At 38.1% G+C, this 18,795-nt stretch overlaps 1 protein-coding gene across 1 annotated transcript in view; it reads right to left on the reverse strand.

Annotated features, from left to right (window-relative positions):
* Positions 1–1,120: 1,120 nt before the first annotated feature.
* LOC131988101 (thrombospondin type-1 domain-containing protein 4-like) overlaps positions 1,121–18,795 on the reverse strand; it is a 52,177-nt gene continuing 34,502 nt past the window's right edge. Inside the window, exons 8-18 of the mRNA XM_059353128.1 lie at positions 14,230–14,434; positions 11,463–11,638; positions 11,160–11,256; positions 9,828–10,025; positions 9,169–9,298; positions 8,484–8,688; positions 6,645–6,818; positions 5,356–5,529; positions 5,015–5,194; positions 3,617–3,761; positions 1,121–2,879 (exon numbers count right to left, since the gene is read on the reverse strand). Of these exons, the coding sequence (XP_059209111.1) occupies positions 2,737–2,879; positions 3,617–3,761; positions 5,015–5,194; positions 5,356–5,529; positions 6,645–6,818; positions 8,484–8,688; positions 9,169–9,298; positions 9,828–10,025; positions 11,160–11,256; positions 11,463–11,638; positions 14,230–14,434 (1,827 nt within the window). The 3' untranslated portion in view covers positions 1,121–2,736. The remainder of the gene's footprint in view (positions 2,880–3,616; positions 3,762–5,014; positions 5,195–5,355; positions 5,530–6,644; positions 6,819–8,483; positions 8,689–9,168; positions 9,299–9,827; positions 10,026–11,159; positions 11,257–11,462; positions 11,639–14,229; positions 14,435–18,795) is intronic.

Genomic DNA, 18,795 nt, shown 5'->3' on the forward strand with positions numbered 1-18,795 from the left:
TACTTGGTGTTTTATGTAACCTCTGCTGTTCCTTTCTTTGCAGCCTGCCCCAACACTACTGCAACACCAAAGGAGGGATACATCACTCCATGTACCTGAATCTGTTGAACATAAAGCATTCAGCTGTCAGCTAGAAGCATCTTTATGCATAAAGAATTTTGAGACATTGCAAATCATGCTTTGGCCTTTTGTATTAAAGGCCATGTGTTATTAGTACTGCCTGGGAATTAGTGGACAGTGGAGGCAGGCTATCTTTCAGAGGCTAAGTAGGCTCAGTTTTAAAGCTATTGGTACCAACTGTATTATATCTTGTCAGCAAGGGAGTGAAAAAACGCTCCAAATTCAGCATTGGAAAAACTGACAAGGTGTCCATTGAACTTAAGATATCTGAAAATAGGTTCTATGGGTAGCCACGAGTCTCCCCTTTAGATACATGCCAATTTCATGCCAATTCCATGCAGTTTAAGGCAAAACATTTTATATTTGCCTCTTGTATTTTAATATTTCTGCATTCTGGGGTTCCTAAACAGTGAAATTGCATAAATTGGATATCACTGAAAAGCTGAGACTCTTGTGGATTCAATGAGCCCAATTTTACTTTATATGTGATGATGTCACCCCCCACAGTAGCATTTCCTTGTATTGAGGGCATTGTTTGAAACATGACCTCACTGTGTAAAATTACCTGTTGTGACCTCTAGAATAAGCACAGCCTCATGAAACTTTACAACCACAAACTAGACACCTAAAGCATTCAGACAATGTATTGCTTTGCCAGCAATAAGGGTAGCAATTTTCAGAAGTGCTTACCATCCAATAGCCAAAAATTGCAGAAATCTCAAAAGTTTATGACACAAAATCACAGTATGAATTTTCCCTCAAGGTCTTGGTGTCTCGATGTGATATTTTAATACATTTGTAATAAATGACTGCATGTAGTCTGCCATCCCAGCTATCTTTTACACATATGTCAGCGTCCTTATTTTACAACTCTGTTACTATTTTTCTAACAGCTCAAAGGCGGAAACCAATCTGTCCCCCCTTCCACTTCATTTTAGACAGTGAGGAGCAATAATGCGCACTAACCCTCCTGGAACAGGTTGTGCTGAATTGGCTTGAATCAACTTCAATCAAGGAATGACACAAGGAAAGTATGTTGTAACATGTACAAATAATTAGTAATTTTGTTTATTTCTGAAAACACCCCTCATGAAAATCAACTGTTGAACAATAGAATTTTAAAATAAGGCAAATACAGATGTTTTATTAGTTGCAGTCATGTTAAATACTGAGGAATTGTGGTATTTTAGTTCCACTCTTCTTGATTGCTTTTAGGAAAATCGAGAATCATGGCAGCACATTTAGGATGTTTTTATTTGTTTATTCCCCCTTAGAGTTTGAATTAATTGCATACTTAAGTCATCCTGAACTTGAACACTGACACATGTACAGTACTTATGGATCAGAGGTAAGTTTATAGTTTGTGGAGGGAAATTATTGCATTAAATACATAAACAGTTGAGAGGTACTGTGTGCAGGTTGAGTATGAAAAAAAAAGTGATATGGCAAGAAAGGCTGGTTCATAAACAGATTTACTATCAATGTAAACCTCATATTTGCTGTAACAGATCTTCGTAACAATCAAATATTAATGTTATTTCTTGGCTAATTTAATGTATTTATTACTGGTGATTTATCTGGAATTGTATAATTGTGGAATGATCATCTCCCACAGTAAAAAAAAAATGTATCTTTGCAGTTTGTTTGGCCTCTCCAAAATGGTTAGGGTTTTTCTACCATCTGTTTCTACCATCCAGCAGGCTGTGGAATGCCTACACTCAGTTCAGAGGCTGTGATTGGTGAAGAGGCAGTGAAGGTTTTATCCCCACAGCCAAAAAGGGGCCACCGGTGGCTGATAAACCAGTAACCTCCCTGGGGAGCCACTCAAATAAATAAAGAGGGCCTTTTTCTCTTCAGTTGCTGGGAAGACTGTCTGAGAACCCTTAAAAAAGACCTTTATCATTCACTCTGTCATACATATACATATATACATACATTTTACATAGGCTGCATTTCACCTCATGGCTGTGTAGACAGGAAGAAAAGGTGGTTTTGCCATTACTTAGGCAATCAGTTGCATACAGGATACACCATCAGCACCAGTGGGGGTTTGATGAAATTACATATCTTTGGTCAACAAAGTGGGTGTTAAATAGTTGATTATAGGTGCATCGACTTCACATGACATCATGCCATAAATCTGAGCATTGAAGTGAAAAGAACCATATTAGAACATATATTTTCTATATATAGTCCAACTTAAACAGTTCACAGGAGTTCTCCGCTTCATATCATGTAATCCACGACAGCCATTATTGGTAAAAGACAGCTGCTCACCTTGAAACAGAAACAGATGGATTCTTTATATTAAACGTAGAGGTTGAAACCCATGAAGTGTTTTGCAGGTTCCTCAGTTTGCTACTGATCTCTGTCGCCCCTTCAGGGCTCTGTTCATCCAGTGAGTGGATTCCTGTCCTCCACTATTCTTAGGTATTCCTTTCTCCCCCACAGCTGACTCCAAATGAACAGAAATGTTCCTTCTTCAGTCCTTGGCAGTCAAAACAAGCGTCCATTTAAGCCAAGGTCTAGCTGGTCCACTCCCCTGGCTGGTCCAGGAACAGAGTGCCTGCAGCGGGTATTGAGTCTGGCCCAACATGGAGCTGAGGGTAGAGAGTGCTAGCTGCGACCCCGATGAATCGGCTGTCTGTTGGCCACTCGTGAACACGAAGCACAGCACGACGTCTTGTAGTAATCGTACACGCAAAGGCGAGCCTGGACCACCACGTTGCAGTTAAAGTATTTGTCTCTGCAATTCTCATCTGAAACAAAAAAGTTGATCTTATATTTCTATATAGCCCATATTTAACTAAGAACATGATGACAGACCCTGGGTAAAATGTCGAAGGGGGGGTGGGAGAACATTTATAGCTTCCTGGTGCTGTTCATCTTCTACTGTTGACTAAAATATGGGATTCAACGCCTTGCTCAAGGTGCAAGTAATCAGAAAGAACAGATTTACTCTTCCACTACTTATGTCGAGAGTTCCCCAGCTACAGTAACAATAAGGCTCCTATGCAGTGGCGGTTCTAGACTAATTTTTCTGTGGGGGCCAAGGAGGGGCCAGTGTTTAATCAGAGGGGCACATAAAAAAAACGGTAAAGATGATATTTAAGCATTCAAAACCCTTATTTTAGCGTATTTAAAAATCTCTTAATTTACAAATTAATTGATTCAAACAATGAGACTTACCAACAATAACATTAATTACAATTAAACTATTACACAATGTACACATTCTGGGTTCCTTTTGTGTACAATAACAAAAAATAGATAAGAATTGTTCTTATCTATCTAAGTCGTTCTTTGTTATAAATTGATTATTATGTATTATTAATTTGACACAGGGGCCACAGCAGGGGCCAAGGGCTTCTTCACAGGGGCAGGGGCCCCTGTAGGCCCCTGTGTAGAACCGCCACTGCTCCTATGCTCCTAAGGATGCTAAAATCATCAGGAAAAGTCAGTAGTATTCCAGATAACATGTGAGGAGATGACTGACCTATGGTAGGTATGCAGGGCTCTGGGTTGCAGTCCTCCTTCTGTGCTGGTTTCAGCTGCTCGTCGCAGCCCTCGCTGGGCAGCATGTCGTCAGACAGACAGCGCACCTCCCGCACACGGAAACCTCCCTCACATGTTTTTGAGCACTGGAGAGACAGACAGGGGTCAGTGACAGCAGTCAGTCCAACATTAATAAAACTCCACCTTAAAGTTGATCTACAGTACTGCTGACACAGCGGCGACTTTTCAAAAGTTCTTAATGTTGCGATCCGAACCTTTTATGGTCTGGAAACTTATTTGAAGGCCAGGAAAGTTATTTCACTTTTATTTTCATTAGCTTCTTACCATGAGTGATGAGATCCTACATTAAAGCTGTACTGTCTGCCAAAGTTAGTTTTGGTTATTTCACAGGAGATTGCTTTTTTCTTAGTACTCTTCCCAGTGGTTTGAAATGGGCAGAGCTCAGTTGGAAAAACGTCATGTACTTTAGTGCACCAATCAGAGTTTAGAAACATTTGAATTAAAACCTGATGACAGTTGGTGGGTTGTTTGATCACTGTCAGCAAAACTGATCAACTTACACAGTCCTGATGAGGGAGGTTATTACTGTTTTGCACTATGAATTAAAAGGGCACTTCAATATTTTTCAACCTGGACCCAGTTTTCCCATATTTTAGTATTTGAGTGACTCATGGGAACAAAATTTTTTTAGATTGTATTGAATGAGAGCCAAGCATTGTCAATGTACGTCCATTTAAGGTGCCTGTTTCTGCCACTGATAAGCTCAGATTTATTATTTTAAGTTTCTGATTATAACATTATGAAAAGATGGAGAAATTTTGTTCTGAATACTCACAAGAGGTGACTTGTTGTGGGTGCGTATTTCGGCATTGTGTCAAATAAATCTTTGTGCAGCTTTTATTGACAGCTTTTGTTGGATAAAGCACAGGCTGAAGTTGTGGTTAGTTTTGCTACAAATTGATCCTCACACCACGGTCCCTACTCTGCACCTGTAGTGAACATTTTGACTAGGATAACTTTTGCCCGCCAATTTCATTTATGCATAGTAAATATTAGACCAAAGTGAATGAAGGATCAATATTTCAAAACCATATTCCAGATAGAGTAGCACTCGTCACCAGAGTGGGATCAAGATGAAAATAATGCACGAGTTGAGATTTCAAAGAAAAAAATGACTTCAATGAGACCCTGAAAATAAGCACACTATTCTTGACCTACCGTAAAAATGAGCGAAACAGTGACTGACACTTTTGTCTTTAAACTCAATGTATATTACAACAACAATGTGGGCTACCCAGGCTATCAGCCTTGGTCATTAATCAGCAGGGCATCTACAGCTTTACCAGTAAGAGGGGAGAGGGTTTCATGTGTTACTCACAGCACTCCAGTCAGTGAAGTACCACTTTGCTCCGCAGGCCTTGAGGTTGCAGCTCTGCTGGCTGAGGGGCCGATCCAGGGAGGAGCACTCATACGGTGGCATGACGTTGAAACCTTCCTCTGACTTCACCAGACACACAACTGACCTCTGCTGGCTGCCTGGGCCACACTCTGCAGAGCACTGGTTCACATACAACAATAGCATATGGATTCACTTACACATAGTAGAAAATGAGACAGGAAAAAAACATGTCAGTGTAAAATCACTGTAAAATCCCATATAATTAGCTACTCCAGACAACTTCCCCTTGAACCCAGCGTGACCTAGTGGCGTCCTCATACCTGGCTCCAGGGGCCTGTGAACCACTCGATGCGATTCTCGCAGAGGCCGTTGTTGCAGACCTGAGAGTCGGGGGGCCGCTCACTGCCACACCCCTCCAGAGGAAGGCTGCTGATGTGATTGGTCAGGCAGAGGACTCCTCGAGTTCGTACACCCATCCCACATTCAGCTGAGCACTGAGGATTACACACTCGTTTTACAATTCAAGCCATTCACCGATAAGCAGCTGACTGGCAAAAATGATTAATCCATTCATAAAGTTATTATCGGTGGAAAACAAAGTGGGTCACCAGGGGGCGCGCGGACACTTTGATATATGTTTTTTAATAATTTTTTTTTAATATATGTGTTTTATAACAAAAGACACTGAATGTAATGAATAAATAGGCATAACAAAAGAGAAACATTCTAAAAGAATTACTGGTGACGCTTTATAATAAGGTCCTTAATAACCATTAATTAACAAGTAATAAGGCATTGTTCTCGCTTTAGATCCGGTAGCTGCAAAAAGCATAGTTAACTTATAGTTAACTTATAATAGATGAGCAATAAAGTATATTTTAATATCAATAAGCAAACAAAATAAGATTAATAAAGGCATGGCAAAGACATAATGGGTGGGTCATGGGTGTTTGTAATGCCATTATTAACACTTATACAAGCTTATAATCACACAATAATGTTAATAAGCATCTTGTAAGGACTTACAAGGGCATTATTACTTGTTAATTAATGGTTATTACAAGGACCTTAATATAAAGCGTTACCGAAATATGTTTACTGTTAATATTACTGTTGATTATTACGACAAACATGACAAGGAATGTTTATAACAGAAGAAAGACTGATTATTAATTATAGAAAAAAATAAGGAAAATACATTTTGAAGCTGTATGTTTGATTTGTGATATGTGCAATCATAATAACACATAAAAAAAAAGAATACTGGACGATAAACTGCCACATGTTAAAAAAAAGATAACTATAAAAAACTAAACTAATTTGGAGTTGACTTTGAACTAAAGTGGATTAGATTTTTTATTTCCCTTCTTTGTGTCCCATTGTATTGTTATAATGCAGTGCCGTTAAGTCGCTCATCCAATCTGCACTACTGTAAAAACAAAAAGATGTGCACACTCCATAGACTTTGTCAGAATCTACATTAAAAGATCTATGTATTATATGGATTTCAAACAGCTGTTGGATGCATAAGACAGATCTATACAATGGCTACCACTGTTACTGAAAATGAATGAAAGTCACTATGTCTCCCATTCACTTGAACACCTACCCGATTGCCCCACTCGGTGTGAAACCAGCTCTTGGCACAGGATCCCATGTCACAGTTCTCTACATTGACGGGCCGCAGATTCATGTTGCACTCCTCATCAGGAACAAAGTCGCCCACGTTGCTGACACAGCGGATCTCTCGTGACCTCTGACCCAGCCCACACGGCACCGAACACTATGGAGACACAGGGCACATGGTTAACACTGCACTGTGGAGTTAAGCACTGCTGGAGGGACTGGATTATGTTCAGCACCTGTGTGCACTAAATTATATTAATTCAAATTAACAGTGTTTTGGAGAATTACTGGTAACGCTTTATAATAAGGTCCTTAATAACCATTAATTAACAAGTAATAAGGCATTGTTTTCGCTTTAGATCCGGTAGTTGCAAAAAGCATAGTTAACTTATATTTAACTTATAATAGATGAGCAATAAAGTATATTTTAATATCAATAAGCAAACAAAATAAGATTAATAAAGGCATGGCAAAGACATAATGGGTGGGTCATGGGTGTTTGTAGTGCCATTATTAACACTTATATAAGCTTATAAACACACAATAATGTTAATAAGCATCTTGTAAGGACTTACAAGGGCCTTATTACTTGTTAATGAATGGTTATTACAAGGACCTTAATATAAAGCGTTACCAAGTGTTGTTTCAGGGGGTTTATATGCTAGAATATTTCTTGACCACGAGGTATCCAAGAGTCTTGTCATCGCGGTGAAGGTTTCGAGGAAACATGCTGAGTCCAGAGGTCACTGTGCCATGCCAAGAAATAGTTAGGCATATAACGCTCCTTAAATTAACACTCGTAACTGAAACACTCCAAAGTTGCACTTTTTACATTGTCTCCACCTTCGCATTGATATCCCAACATGTTGAGCTTTTCTTTGACATAAAACAAAAAAACTGTTAAAAAAGTGATGCCATGGATAAAATATAATACGCAGAATCGTCTTGTATTTCTTAAAGTTGCATGTCCTTAAAGATGATGTTGTACGCTAACTGGAAAGGCAGGTGGATATTAAGCTTCAAGTTTAATGTTATTCATTGACATATGCATAACAATTAAAGGAGGAGGAGTCATTGGCATTAAACATTTTCAATTAAAGATCTCTGGCTACCTCCAACAATGCTAATTAAATAGTTTTAAAAAAGAGTACAATATTATATAAAATAATATATGTTTGTGGTAGACAGCAATTGCAATATAAATGAACTAGTACAATCAGGAATAAGAATGTAATAAGAAGTATACGAAATATATATATATATATATCCATTATGGCATGCCGTTCAGGAAATTAATCTTTGAATATATTGAATGAAGCTTGAATATATGGAATGAAACTTGGAATATAATTATATATATTGAAGAATTTATTCAATATATTAAAATATTCATTCCATATATTCAAGCTTCATTCAATATATTCAAAGATTAATTTCCTGAACGGCATGCCATAATACATACACACACACATCATTCCATATATTCATACTCTCTTTTTATACATACACACACACATATATATATATATATATATATATATATATATATATATATATATATGTGTGTATGTATTATGGCATGCCGTTATATATATATATATATATATATATATATATATATATATATATATGTGTATGTATTATGGCATGCCGTTATATATATATATATATATATATATATATATATATATATATATATATATATGTGTGTGTGTGTGTGTATGTATAAAAAGAGAGAGAGAGATGTAAGCAGATGTCAAACATTAGTATATTGTACATTTTATAATGTAATGCTGTCACAAGATTGACATCTGCCACTCACAGGGGTCCACTCAGAGCGTATCTCCCACTCGCTGCAGATCTTCATCTGGCAGGTAGTAGCGATTTCAGGCCGCTCAAGGTGTCGACAGCGGCTCGTGTGGACGTTGAGGGTGCGGTTGGCGTAAATCTGGCGACACAGGATCTGCCTGTGCTGCATGCCCAGGCCACAGGTTTTACTGCATTCTGACCACTCTCCAATATCCCAGCTGCTCAGGAGAAAATCACAAGAGCTTTGTCTTAAAATGACATCAATGTATATGTTGTAAAAAAAAAAAAATAAATAAAAAAAAAAAAAATATATATATATATATATATAAAAGTTTTAAAAGGCAAATCCTGTAGTTGTACTTCATGTTTTAGAAGAACTATTTTGAATCATATCTGATTGAGGAAGCTTTATTTTCCGTGTATAAATCAAAATGTATATAAACAAAAAACAGTTGTAAACACACACTGCAGACTGCCCACTGCTGTGTGAGAACTTAACCAGGTACTAAGACAACATCTTCTCAGGTCAATCTTCAGCCAATCACAGAGCTTTTTATTTTCTTTACAATTTTCAAAATGTGCAGTTATCATTACATTACAGTAGTGTGTGTGCTGCTCTTTGATTGGAGAGCCTTTTTAACGCAGCAGTATTTAGCAGTGTGCACAGCATGTCATAACAGAACAGTGTGGTCTCTCACAAAGCTGGGCAGGGCTGCAGGTTGCAGGCCTCTTCCTGTGGAGTTGGTCTGCTGCTGCTGTCACACAAAGCCTCTGATACCTGGCCATGGTTCAGCCGGGAGACACAGTGAAAGATGGAGTATTTGAAACCTAAAATACATACAAAGCAGATATTCAAATAAAAAATGTATTCTAAATCTGCAGGAGAATGAATATATTCCATATAAAAAAATATTGCATGTGTAAGTGAAGTCATCATCTGCGTTTCTTATATATACAGTACAGGCCAAAAGTTTGGACACACACCTTCTCATTCAATGCATTTTCTTTATTTTCATGACTATTTACATTGTAAATTCTCACTGAAGGCATCAAAACTACGAATGAACACATATGGAATTATGTACTTAACAAAAAAGTGTGAAATAACTGAAAACATGTCTTGTATTTTAGATTCCTCAAAGTAACCACCCTTTGCTTACTAGAATATAAGACATGTTTTCAGTTATTTCACACTTTTTTGTTAAGTACATAATTCCACATGTGTTCATTAATAGTTTTGATGAATCTACAATGTAAATAGTCATGAAAATAAAGGAAACGCATTGAATGAGAAGGTGTGTCCAAACTGTTGGCCTGTACTGTATATCTCTACTAAATAATGAATAGCTTGATTGACCTTTGCCACAGGAGGCACTACACTCTGTAGCACCAGCCAGTTTCCAGTTGTACTCTCTCTCACGTCTGGGTGGCTGTACGGCTGGAACCTGGTTGTCAGGGAGGCGAGGCGGGTCCCAGCCCCCACCTACTGGATTGACGTTTTCTTGGTGAGTGTTGCTGTGATGGTCGTATCCACCCTGTCCATTCACAGTGTTCCCTAGGACACAGACACATGGTATGATACACTAAGACTTGGTTGGTTGGCTAGGTTTGTGGATAGATGGATATATGTGGAACTGTAACTAATGCTATTTTAATTTATTTATTGATTGATTGATTGATGGACTGATTGATGTACATGTCTTTTCTTTAAATAAACAAACCAACAAAAGAATAGTTCATAAGAAAACATTAAAATTACATGTTAAAAAGGAGTGGGAAGAAGTGTAAATGTATCTAATCTCAACCCCTCTCTATTCATCTTTAGCTAATGAATTAGAATAGGCTTCCTTATTTAATCCTAGTTTATGAATACACACATATATATTAATATGAAATATGTATATATAAATATACAAATATGCATAACTCATAACCAAATATATCCTGAAAAATATTATTCCATTTATCAACTATTTATCTTATCATATATTCTAATTTATATATAGTTTCTTTAGTCTTCTACTGAACAAGTACTACTCCTATAAATAACTATATTTGTAATAATAATTTAAATATGTATTCTCCAGCACCCACTTACCTCTTACTATATATAACTATATATTTACATGTATATACATACACATGTACTTACATTCATATCAAACAAAAAATAAATAAATAAATAAACTCGGTATAGTTGTATAGTATATGTATGTGTATAGCTGTATAGTTGGAATAATTTTGTGTTCAGACACAATCCTCTTTTAATTGTGTTTTCATTTTCATTGTGATATGTTTGGAAGAGATTGATTAATAAAGTTTTGAGAAGATATACACTTTATCTGTCAAGAATAAATCACAATCATTTAATGGAAATAGGCCAAAAATGTTATTCCAAATTTATGGGCGACCATGTATTTATAATCATACCAATAATCAGTTATTTCTTTGTGAGCTCTTTGTGACCAAAAATATACACATCAGAAGCTTTAAACTGTCTGATGATCAGCGAAACAGTCAAATCAATGAGTTATCTGTCAGTCTGCATAATTTAATCTTCTTGGTTCATTTGTAAAAGGTAATTGTGAACAGGAACCAGACCAGAACTAAAATACAAGACTGCATTTTTTTTTTTCATGGGTTGGGACCAAAAGGAACAAACTACAGGAGGTAAAGCACCCTCTTTTACCGTCTGGTCTGTGGTTTGGTTGCTGAGGGCCGACTGGTTTCTCAGAGGGGAGAATGTACTCGTAGTGAATACCCGGGTTCGGCTGCTGGAAGATCATCTGAGACAAAGAAGATGAGAGACAATTATAAAATCATACTCTTCATCTTCAAATATATGAAAAGCTGTACTTCTTAAATGATATATGCACTGAAAATTGATCATACTATGACAAACCTTAATATCTCAGGTGAAACTTAGAAATAAAATAAAAAAGCGTGATCATTATTCTAAATATCTGGAGGTCCAAGTTGATTTGATATTTACATAAACGTCCAGGATCTCATTGGTGGGCCCTTCAGCGAGGAAGGACTCCCCAGCTGTGCTTCTGATTTCGTTGGGTCGGCGGTAGGTGAACATGGTCCCCCCACCCTCGTACTTCCCTGGTCGGTCAATAGCCCAGTTTCCATTGATGATGGATCGCCCCGATCGGCTTCGGAGAGCTGGAAGAGACAGACAGAACAACCACACAATCATCACTTACAGTCCTGAGCTCAAACTAAAAGGAAAATACTGCCACAACCGCTTCCACATAATTATTGTTTAATGTAAAACCATTTAGGTATAACAAGAACCGTAAAAAAAATAAAAATAAAGGCTCCGACACCGACTTTCTCCACCCAAAAAGGTAATTATAGCTAACAGAATAAATGCTCTCACGTGCACTTTCAAGGAAATGTCCTTTATGAACGTGACAATCTGTTTGTGCTGGCAAATCTTCCATGCAAATCCTGTAACAAAATCTCCCAAAATGTTTTCCACTGATTTCATGGATTAAGTGGAATAGGCCATTAGAAAAGCATTAGAGGTGTAACATTAGACAGGCTTATAAAAGAGTGTTTGGACAACTAAAAGCACATTAGAGATGCACAGTGTAGAGCTGAGGCCTGCTGAGGGAAAATCAGGATACAGTGGCTGGCTCCTGCTGGACTCCTTCCCTTGTCTCATATTCTTGTTTGCATTTTAAAACCTACATATCCATTTTGGGTAAAATGCTGCTGGCTGGAATGTTGTACCCTCCTCAAGAGCAAAGAAAAGGATTTGAAGATGACTTGTTTCTTTTACACAAGGACGTTTCACGGTTTCTTTAATCATTGGAATGAAGGAACATAACTGTGTGTATATACAAATGGTCAGCTCAAATTTAAGAAAGCACGACACACTTGGCATCCAAGTAGTTGGGATTTGAAAGGTAGGCACTAAATCCATCCTTAGAGTGTTTTTTACAGAGTGGTGAAATTCCTCACCTTAATTAAAAAGGATGGTGAGGCTTGAGGGGTAAGATCCTCAAATGAAAGCGTGTTTATGCACTTTACTCGAGGGAAGCAGGCCGTGGAAGGGGGGACCGGGGCCGTTTCCCTCTTCCTCCGAACCTCCCGCTGAGCTGGGTCATGGCTCTCATTAAACAATGTTCGACATTCCAACAGTCACTTCTGAAAATAACCCACTAGTGTTTCCCCACTGTTGCACCTCTATAAAGATGCCAATTACCTGTGTAGTGCGTTTCACTCAGAGGTTTCAATAAAAAGCTACAGCACAGTGGTGGGTGGTAATATAGAATATAAGCTACTGCTGCCTACACAGCTGGAACAAGTAGAATTGTCAAATGTCAACTTCTTGCATACATTTATCATTTAATTATTATTTCTACCATGACCGTCCATGCACTGTTTTTTCTCAATTATGTCATACTTTAAATCTGTAAAAAAAAAAAAAATTCATGCTGTAGACAGAGATTCCTGTTCTTTTAACATGTGTTTTGAGCTGGAATGAAGGCAGAGCTCTGTAACAGACTGCAATGGATAAAACTGTAAATCTGGATAGAAACTGAAACACTCTATTCGCCAAGAGGGAGTAAAACTAGCTGGAACAAAACATCCCCCACAAACACTGACAAGAGTCATATATTATAAAAAGGTAAGATTTTAACACGGTTACATTTTGCTATGAAACTATCTGTGTTGGATTTCCCCCCCAAATGTAGTTCACTCAGCAAGTATACATGGAAAAGATTATTATGAAAATCTAAAATATGTAATGCATTGATATTTGCAATCTCTTTTGTTGTGTTTATGTGTTTTAGGACACGTTTATACATAGCAGGGTATTTAGAGAACCCCCCCCCCCCCCGTTTTCAAAAATAACATTGTGCACACAACATTGTGTTCAAAAAAGTTGTCATTTACATCAACCTGCATAAATACGCTGTAGAGCACCATTATAACTATGCCAAACCTATTATATAGCCAATCAGAATCCTCAGAATCAACAAAAACGAATAACACGAGCGACTTCCTGTCCCTTTCAAAACAACTAATATGGCGCGAGGTTCGTTCGTGTGGACGGACAGCGGCGCAAAGAATGAGCGTGAGAACTTAATACCCTGTTTCTCCCGGTTGACACAACAACACATAACCTGAGTTTTCCAAATTCTCCACTTTGCCCGGAGTTCTTAGAAATAATCGTTGTCTGTGATAAAAAAAAAAGTGTAAATGAGAGGCCAAACCACATGGAAATATCTGCGTTTTCCCTTCGTGTAAACGGGGCATTAGTCCGGAACCTCAAGGTTTACTTTTGATTTCCAAGAGGTGTTATCAATGACCAATCAAGCCCAACTAGCCTCTGGATACACCCCCAACAAATTGGAGTGTGACACATCCAATTGGGGGTGGTGCTTGGTCAGTTTTCAAGCAGGAAAAACATATTCAAATTACCCAATTTCAATAGGGAAATAGGCCGCCAGTAACATAATTTTGATTAATGTTTGATCAGCGATGCCTAGTTTGACAGTTTGAATCTGAGTTTTGTGACTTGTGCTGGATACCAGTCATCTGAAATAACATGACAAATGAAATGTTTGTTACTGCAGTGAGGTGGGGCTTTTGAAATGCTATATGAACGGCAGCAGTACAAACAGCATGTGGGGACAGAGCTTTCAGGTGATTAATGTGGCAGATCACTAGCATCTTAAGTGCACAAGTATAATGTGTTCAATATATGTTGCAGTTTTTTGTGATGAGTGTTTTTTCCCCACCTAGGTAGTTTCTGCTCTTCACCATTTCTGTGATGTTGATCTTAGTGGCTCCCTCTGGGATCTCCACTATCTTGTGGTAGCCGATCTTGGTTAAACTGTGTTTAAACACTCCAGAGACCAGCTTGCAAGTTGTGTTGTCGCCTCCACACACACCGCACTTGTCCATCACCTTTCCTGATCCGAGATAGTCATCGCAGCCGAGACTCTGTGAGGCAGAGGAGGAAAATCAGTTTAAATGAAGAGGTGTGGAGTGACAAGCATTACAGAGTGAAACAGCTGACCGTAATGAAGTTAAATAGTAAATATCGGTTTAAGATAAAAAGAATGTATGCATATACGTACATAAGCTATTCCTGGTCAAATAAAAAAAGAGCTAACAAGAAAAGTAGAGTGCAAATCTCCACCAAGTGTTTTTCCTTTTCTCGCCCAAACAAAGAAGGGTTGAATCTCACTCATTTGTACCTCCCAGCTTCCTTACAGTCAATATACAGGCAAAATATACACTGTAATAAATTATTCTGTAGTCATTTCATTTTACTTAATATATTTGATAAAATGAGATTAAATATATTAAATATTAAATATTAAACCTTAATATAAAAATGTTTGAGATAGAATCTACTTATTTTGATCACATTAAATATAATCTTTAATTCTAAATCAATGAATCCAACACAATAGAATTAGTCAGTTTTTAATTGATAGGCACTTCCTGTTAAGTTGTTATTAACTCAACTTGTAACATAGTTAGATTTAATAAATAATATTGCGTGCAATCTGTTGCCTCAATTTTATTAAGTAGCTATTGTTTATCTTTTTTACAGTGTAGGGATTTACTTATCTTGTATTGTGCCTAACTTTCATGGATCATAAAGTATTATGAAAGGAATTAATCAGATGCTCCAGTTCAGAATGAGACCAATGAGCCTAGCCGAGTCCCAGAAATGTCTTTTGCTACTGTATACAGCTAAATGACATTGTAGAATTGTAGTAGAATATATAAATAAAAGATTTTACTTACAGAGCTATGCCACGTTGCAGCTGCAAATTAAACTCCATAAACTCACAGCATAACTACAATAATAGAATAACTAATTAGAAGGCCCGTCTTGTTACTTGTTAGGCTACTTGTTACTTCAGAAGGCATTACTTTGGGGTTACTGCCTTTGAAATAATCCCATAATTTCTTTCCTGAATCTTAACGGTGTGAGTTTTCTGTGTCTCTTTGGTGGTAATACATTACAGGAAACCTGGGCACAGTAAAAATAGAACAGTTAACATCAGCAGTCCATAAATTCCCCCAAACCAGCAGTAAAAGCAACTCACTGTGCAAACAGGTGCTGGAGCAGCCAAAACTGGCCCCAGTGAGCTACCTTACACTCAAACGCAGTGGGCTGCGGCGGTTATTGCAGTGCCAGGGTAAGTCCCAAAGAGACCACCAATAAGGAAACCAACAGAGTGGGCATCATGTGGAGGGGCGGCCTTAAACACACAAAGGCTTTCTTGGATTGGACAGCAGCCAATCTCTAGTCAGTTTGCAGCTTTCACATGGCTTCCATGTGTATTCCCTGATTAAAGCTGACAGAATTTCTTGCTCTGTCTTATCATGCAAGCAAATTCCCCTCGAAGCTGCTTTTGGGTCCCACTATTTGTACAAAAACATGTTAAATATGGCAACATCCTCAACAATGTAGACCAGCGGCAGGCTGCTGAGCTTTACAAGTAGTCATTAGGTACCAACCCTAACTCTAAAGATGAATGACATAAACTAATTTACCGGAAATGTATAACAAGTCATAAAGAATTGTGGTCATCTCCATGGGTTTAGCTGAAGTATAGCAGCTGTCAGTCGGCTGCAGGTCAATGGAAAGACGGATAGAGGGATGGACAGAGAGCAAGGAGAGGAAAAGGAGATGGAGAAAGGTAAAGTAAAGGGATGAAAAGCAGGATAGAGGGAGGTATAGCAGGCGAGATGGAGGGGAAAATGGTGGCCATGGGTGGACTGTGGCAGCTGGGGTGAACTCAAAAGGAGAGTCTGGCACTCCCTCACCCGTAGCAGCTCACTATGTTCTGGGCCAAAACACCGACTGGGCCAAAACAAACATGAAATGCCTCCTTCCACACAGGAAATAAGTGATGAGAGAAAAGAACAGCAAACTAAGAGAGCTGGAAAAAAATGAAATAAAACTGCCAAAACGCCTCTGCGGTCAGTGTGGAATGATGTTGCAGTACAGCATGGGGCTGAATAAAGCCGGACTAAAAATCATTAAACATAACGCGATAACGTTCAGGAGAAAAACTGCTGCGCTTCAAAATCTTACTTCACAGATCGGTGAATATAAAGCAAATCAACAGGTCAGAAATCAAATGATACATTATGCATGGTAAAAAAAAACACATATTTTGGGACATTTCGACAAGATTCACTAAGTCCACAGTGGAAAACAAATAAAAATGCAGTCAGGGAGGACTGTCAGTGACATGACTACCAATGAATATCTCCTCTGCATCTCCATTTTCACCATAAATCCCTTCAAACTAAAACAACACCATTATAGCAGCTAGGCGGCTTTGACTGAAAAAGGGAAAAATGTTCCTCTCATAAAACAGATGCTGACACGCGGAGAGGTTATCTGTGGCCATTTGGATCGGAAAATGTCTGAATCAAAACACATCAATGTAGGAGTGGAGAATAAACAGTGACATTTATTGAGCCCAAATCTGAATTTTCAATATAATATCATATGACTGTGGATTTAAAAACACACTGGGTTCTGGGACAATGGAAGAGCAAAGAGGTTTTACGCCTACAACACAGAAAGCATTAGAGCACTAGAGTGTTCCACTTCAAGTCAAGCTCAACACACATTACACTAATGTCACTACATTATCCCCCAAAGTGCCACATGTGTCCTCTAGGCTTTCTCTGACAAATGTGACCTTAACCGTGTACCCGTCAAAATGACGTGTCAATGGTGAACGCAGGTTGGCAAAAGCCTTGACAACTCTTCCAAGAAATCTCATGGTTGATTAATGAGGCGGCAGGTTTGAAGTCTCGGTTTCTTCCCTCTTAAAGCCTTTTTCACCTTCTCTCTGTGGGTGGCTTGTGCCATCTGTTGAGGAAAATCGCCATGTTTTCAGTGGAATTATAACAGGATTTTTAAAAAGGCGCTAAAGCCCACCTTCATCTGGAAATGGTTACATGTGTCAGGACGGTATAAGTCGACTCACAGTCAACTCGCGAACACTGAAAACAACATAATCTTAAAGTAAATCCTGATGGTATTGTCCCATTTGATGCAGCTGGGTTAAACTCATCATATTGCAGAGTTTATGTAACAAAGTGAACTCACACAGCCAAAGGCGCATGTCACTGGAGATTTCTTCTTCTCACAGAAAACACAAGATATTCAGAATTAAACACAGACATCCTGAGAGGTGACTTTCAGTTTCTTTCTTACTGAACGACAATGTTTACCCCCACGGGCCCTCAGATCAATGATGGCAGAATTTCCACTCTTACTTTGTAGCTTTAATGTTCTAAAACTGAAAATAAACAGGGGCAGAGACTGTAAAGCTCGGGGTCACAGTGGTCAGCATTATAGTTATTAGTCACCAAGTGAACCGTGACTTGTAGGATAAATGTTAACACATACATTGCTGGGACCTAAAATGAATAAAAAACAAGTCATTTCTGGGGTCATGTGAATTTGGAGACCTTAAAATAGAAGGAAGGGGCTTTCACTCTTATTCTGCTTAACCTCTTAAACCCAAGGCTCTTTTTCACTTCCTGTATTTTAACACTCATGGCATTCAGGACAGTTTAAGTTACTCTTATTTTGGAAAAATAAAAATAGTATATTAACGCAGTATTAAATTATTTGTGAGCAACATTAATACTGATAGGAGAGTCTTATTTCAGACAACCTGACAAATTGAAATGCAATTCTCACTCTCCTTTTAGCTCTGGTTTTGTCTCCACCAACTCCAGAGGGAAATATCTGTTTCTTTAGCTGAAAAAAAGTTCCATCATGCTCCACTGGTTAGTTGCTAACTTTACCAATCTGCCATTTTGTTTTGGCCAGCTTTGGGTTTATGAGAGCTTTTTCACTGAAGCTCAGAAAAGAGTAGACATAAGACTGAAAAAACACAAATATGGTGAGGTGAAATGTCAAGAGGACAAAGCTAGTTCCAAAATAAGAGTAAATCGTTGGTTTTCTTTTCACTTTCATTACGCAGGGGAAGAGGCCAAGTTTAAATGTCGTGTTTTCAAACAGTAAGCTGTGTTTATTGCATAGTATGCCTTTAACATTGTGAGTGACATCGTCCTTCTAGTTCTCTGTGTTCTTTATTATGAGCAACAGCTTTCACATTAAAATTAATAATTTGGTCATTTGTTACTGTAAAGATATTTATTAATGCAGTTTTAAAAGAGTTAAACTGACGGGCACAACCCAATACCAACCTAATACTTCATATTTTCATATTGTAGCCCAGAAACAAGTAATGATTTTCACAGGCCACTTGAATTATCTGTTAGAGCGTACTGGCAAGAAATAATTTGCT

Source organism: Centropristis striata, chromosome 2, assembly GCF_030273125.1.
Source record: "Centropristis striata isolate RG_2023a ecotype Rhode Island chromosome 2, C.striata_1.0, whole genome shotgun sequence".
Taxonomy (NCBI): Eukaryota; Metazoa; Chordata; class Actinopteri; order Perciformes; family Serranidae; genus Centropristis; species Centropristis striata.